Below are 5,039 nucleotides of genomic sequence, written 5' to 3' on the forward strand. Positions count from 1 at the left end.
GCGAGGAGGAGGTCCCTGTACCAGGTGAGGGTTTGGACCAACTTCCTCCAATACTTTCTCATCTGGAAGATTGGCAGGGATCGCCCACACTTGCCTCCCTTCCCAGACTGGCTCTGCCAGGTGCTCCGGCCTAGGGCCGCCAGAAAACATGGTATGAAATGTACTAAAAAACTTGTTTATCGGAAATTCAAGGTGTCCTCTGTTTTTATTTGCTAAGTCTGGCAACTCGACTCTGCCCCCAAGAGAATGGTGTAAAAGCTAGCCGTTCTGGTTACCTGTATGGGAAGGCACCCCTGCCTGTGAGCCCGCAGCACATGTGTAACCTCCCGCCTTCCACCCCCTCCAGCCCCGGAAGCTTCTGGGCCTGAACCAGACCTAAACCGAATGATGCCTCAGGCGACCAGATGCAGGGGCTCATCCACTGAGCAGGACAATGTGGCCTCCCTCCCACTTTCGGCCCCTCCCCTTCCACGGCTGCCACCCCGGGGGCGGAAGGAGGGGCCTTACGGTTGTCCTCGTTGACCAGGCCGTAGCAGACCTCGTAGGCCGTGATCTCGCCGTTGGTCTCCGAGGGCTCAGCCCAGCTCAGCTGGGTCACCGTGGAGGAGACGACGTTGAAAGCCAGACGCCCTGGCTCATTGGGTACTGGGCGGGGGGTGGGCAGGAAGAGAGCTGTCAGTGGCAGAAGAGGGCGGAGATCTGGGAGGTAGGGGGCAGGGCTGGGCAGACAGGCTTCGGGGAATCACAGGGATGGACGGCTGGTCGGCCGGTCGTGGCGAGGCCTCACCTTCCTGGTGGGTGCGGCAGGACACCAGGGAGCTGTAGGGGCCGTCGCCCTGCGTGCCAAAGGCGCACACCTTCATCTCGTAGTCGCAGTACGGGTACAGGTTGGTGAGCTCCACCGAGGGCACCTTGCTCTCCAGCACGTGGGCTTCCGAGTCGGAGTCCCCCTGGATCCAGTACCTCACCTGCTCGGGGGAGGGGCTGGTCAGTGGGGAAGTGCGAGTGCCAAGCAGCTGGGACCTCCACTGACCCGCCCTACTGTCCCCTTTGCACAGGTCAGACACCAAGGATCGGAGAGATTGAGTGACCTGCCGGGTTCACACAGCAGGGCTGGGGGGGGTGGGCGCCTGGGGGACGGAGGGGCCATGTTCCAGGAAGGAGGGAACATATCTGAAAGCTCCCTGGGCACAGAGGCTCGGCCCACTGGGGCCAACATGCCCTCGCTCACCCTCATGGCCCTCTGGCCCTGGGAAGCCACCTCCCCATCCACCTCCCTCATCGGCCCTCTGCCTTACCCTGTACCCTGTTGGTTTGCCAGGAGGGGGCAGCCAGTTGAAGTGGATCTTCCGAGAGCCGGCGGCTTTGGCGTTGGGGTTCTGTGGGGCGCCCAGGACACTGTGGGAGACTGGGAATGCAGACTGGGTCTGGTTCTGGAAGGTCAGGTCCAGTTCGTCTGTAGTGGGTGAAGCCAGGGCGGGCAGCCAGTTGGGATATCCCCTCACCCAGCAGAAACTCACTCTCACCACCAGGGGGCGCAGGAGGCCCAGTGCAACACCCAGCTGTGATGGACTGACACCTGCCCTGCAGTCTCCCTCCACCGGTGCCCCCACGGGGCCGCAGGGGGCATCCTGCCAAGCTTGGTGGAGGACCCAGGAGGGTCTTTGGAGAAAGGAGGAGGAGGAGGGAGATCGTCTGGCAGCCAAGGGAATGTTCCCCACGAGGACATCTGCTCCTCCTCCCAAGAACACTGCCTCCTCTCCCATTTTCCCCACAAGCGCCTCTGGAATTGTTAAATACCAGGAGGCCGAGGACCCATCAGACTAACCCTTTCACCCCTAAAGCGGAAGTCAGAGGGCCTAATCCTGGGGTTCACGGTGAGCATCGGGGTGCCAATAAAATGCAGGAGCCTGGACACATTCGAATTTCAGAGAAGCAACCAGTGCTTTCCTCAGGGCAGGACTATCCTAAGTGCTGCAGGGGACAGACTGAAGGCTCTGAAATGGAAACGTGGCTGGGCGCCCTGTGTTTTTGTTCGCCGAGACCGGCAGCCTTCGCGGAGAGAGCCCCAGCCTCCCCTCACCGCCTGCCTAAACGGACCCCAGGCTCTGCCCACCTCGGTCCCCGATGACGACCGTGGCCGAGTGGGGCTGGCCCAGGCGTGCCCCGAACTTGGGGTTGCTGAGTTGGATGTTGAAGCGGCGGACCTGGCGGCTCCGCAGGAGGGAGTCCACCTCCTGCAGCTCCAGGAGCTTCACCTGCAGCTCCTTCCAGGTCTCCCCGGGCTGGAACAGCAGCTCGCCCTCCGTGGGGATGTAGTCCTGGGAGTGGGAAAGGGGTCAGACCGGCCACACCCCCCACCCCGACCTCAGGGACACCGCGGACCATCACACACAGGCTGTCCCACGTGGACATACGTGGCTTGGTTCATATGGCACCTCCTGTGCGCCACTCGACAAATATTAGCTCATTTCATCCTCAGCAGTGTGAGGTAGAGAGAGTATTGTCCCATTTTATAGATGAGGGACTGAGGCCCACAGAGGGGCAGAACCGTGCCCAAGTTCACACAGGCAGTCGTGGGGGAGCCAGGATTTGAACCAAGGCATAGAGACAGGGATGCACCGCAGATCCGAGTCCCCCACAGGCAGGCGCTCATCCCACGGAGCCGGGATTTCAGGTCCCCACACTGTGGCTCTGAGGTCTAGGACCCTGCCAGCCCCCGGGCCCTGCCTGCTGGGTGGGGCGCCTCTATCAGCTCCGGCTTCCCACCCCCAGTGCCCCAGAGCTTCCCTGAGCGCCCCACGTGTGCGCAGTGAATCAACTGAAACGGTGGGGCGGCAATGCTCACATCGGACCACTAGGTGGCGCTCCGAAACCAACATTTCAATTCCAGGCACAGCTGGTGAGGACCACTGTGCCTACCAGGCAAATTCAAGCGCTGCAAAACCCAGCAAGCGAGACAGCTGAGTGTAAGAAAAGCTGGAGTCGCCTGCAAGTCAATTGACCTGGGCTGGCGGGGAACACAAAGCTGGGAAATGCTCTGGATTAAAGGAGCCTAAAGACAAACGTGATGCCCGCTCTCTGCTTCCTGGAGTGGGAGAGGCAATCATGGACACACTGGGACACGTGAGCACAGGGAGCTCCGAATACGGACTAATTATTAGGTGCGAGTATGATGGGAAGTTTCTTAAGTGGTAATTAGGTTGTAGTTCTGCAGGAGGAATGGCAGGTGCTGCAGACGTATTTAGGGCCACATGAAATCTACAGTTGTGGAGAGTTCAGCACATAGAACGAAGCCAAATCCTCTCTCCCTCCTCCCTACAGTCATACAGATGTGGAACTGTACATACGTCTGTATCCACATCATGCATGGATACCTAGATCTGTATAGAAAGAGAAAGCAGATAGTAACAGCTGGTGGATCTATCTAAAGGGCACACTTATGCTAATTTTATTAGTCTTTCCATTTTTCAGGAGGTTTGATGTTTTTCAAAATAAAAAGTTGGGAAATAATAAAAAAAATTTTTTTTAAATTGCTAAATACCAAAAGCATTTTTATAAAAGCCTAACAGGACAGCTGGAATCTCTTGAATATTTATGGCCTATTCCGTGAAATTTCTGGACATACAAATTCTCCCTTGGAATTTTTATTGGGAGCATTGAATCAGGAATGAAAACCGTTCCTCCCGATAAAAAGAAGATTCGGGTGTGGCCGGGCTGCCGGACGTGCTGAGTGCATTCTCCCTGCCTTTGCCAAACGGCCCTGTGGGCCCAGTAAGACTAGATTTTGTTTTTTGAGTTAATTTTTGATTGGAATATTTTTAATTTTTAAATGTTGGCAATAAACTCAGAAACACAAACAAACAAACCTGCAAGTCAAACCACGCACATTCATCTACAGGCGTCCAGGGACCCAGGCAGCCGCCATGTCCGCCCCCGCCCCCCCCTCCCAGGATGTGCCCTCAGCCCCAGGGCGGAGCTTACCCGGTTGCCCTGCGCCGTGTTGTCCTGTGTGCGGTAGGAGACCTGGGACTTGCCGTTGTCCAGGATGCGCCGGACGACGGGAATGCGGGCCACTTGCTCCCCACCACTGACCAGGTACTCAGGCTGCTCAAAGGACACTATCCCGTTGGCTGCAAGGGGCCGGGCAGAGTTAGAGGGTCCAAACCTCAGTCCCCTCTCCACTCCTCTGCCCGCCGGCCCCGCCCAGCCCAGACTCCAGGAGGCTGCCTGTCACCCTCACCCCACCACTCTCTGGGGAGGGCAGAGGAAAAGAATGGGCCATTTTTCCAGAAAAAGTTGAAGGGGCTGGGACAGTGTCCAACAGACACCCTGGAGGGGCCGGGGCAGAGAAAGGAGGCCGGGTGGAGGCACAACCGAGGGGAGGCCCTGAGTCCAAGGAGCAGGGGGGCGGGCAGCTTGGGTGTCCGTGATGCGAAGCCTTGCCCACCCTCTAGATAGGCCTGGGCACAGGGGGCCCACTCCTTCCTGCTCGGATGGCCTGGCATTTCAGGGAGGTCCAGGCAACGGCCTGGTTCAGAGGCCGGAGGGGAGGGAGCAGGGAGGGATGTGGGATGGCTCCAGGCAGACCCAGCACCCATGAGTGAGTGTAACGGAAGCTCCGCGCAGAGCTGTGCGGCCACACGCTCCGTGTAAAAGCCCGAAGCCCATTTTACAGATGGCGAAACCAAGGCTCGCAGAGGTTAAGTGACCTGCCCAGGCCACACAGCCAGGCCCCACTTCCACTCGAATACAAGGGCCCCAGCTCCCCGTTCTTATTTTATTTTTTATTGATTTTAGAGAAGAAGGAAGTGGGAGGGAGAGAGAGAAACATCAATGATGAGCCCACTCGAATACAAGGGCCCAGCTCCCCGTTCTTACTTTATTTTTTATTGATTTCAGAGAAGAAGGGAGTGGGAAGGAGAGAGAGAAACATCAATGATGAGAGAGAATCATTGATCGGTTGCCTCCTGCACGCCCCCCACTGGGGATGGAGCCTGCAACCCGGGCATGTGCCCTTGACCGGAATCGAACCTGGG

At 57.9% G+C, this 5,039-nt stretch overlaps 1 protein-coding gene across 1 annotated transcript in view; it reads right to left on the reverse strand.

Annotated features, from left to right (window-relative positions):
• ITGB4 (integrin, beta 4) overlaps positions 1 to 5,039 on the reverse strand; it is a 54,813-nt gene that overhangs the window by 15,019 nt on the left and 34,755 nt on the right. The window contains exons 24-28 of the mRNA XM_014531747.1: positions 3,985 to 4,216; positions 2,117 to 2,321; positions 1,299 to 1,456; positions 788 to 968; positions 508 to 645 (exon numbers count right to left, since the gene is read on the reverse strand). Coding sequence (XP_014387233.1) covers positions 508 to 645; positions 788 to 968; positions 1,299 to 1,456; positions 2,117 to 2,321; positions 3,985 to 4,216 — 914 coding nt within the window. The remainder of the gene's footprint in view (positions 1 to 507; positions 646 to 787; positions 969 to 1,298; positions 1,457 to 2,116; positions 2,322 to 3,984; positions 4,217 to 5,039) is intronic.

This window comes from Myotis brandtii, unplaced genomic scaffold (genome assembly GCF_000412655.1).
Source record: "Myotis brandtii unplaced genomic scaffold, ASM41265v1 scaffold825, whole genome shotgun sequence".
NCBI classification, from domain to species: domain Eukaryota; kingdom Metazoa; phylum Chordata; class Mammalia; order Chiroptera; family Vespertilionidae; genus Myotis; species Myotis brandtii.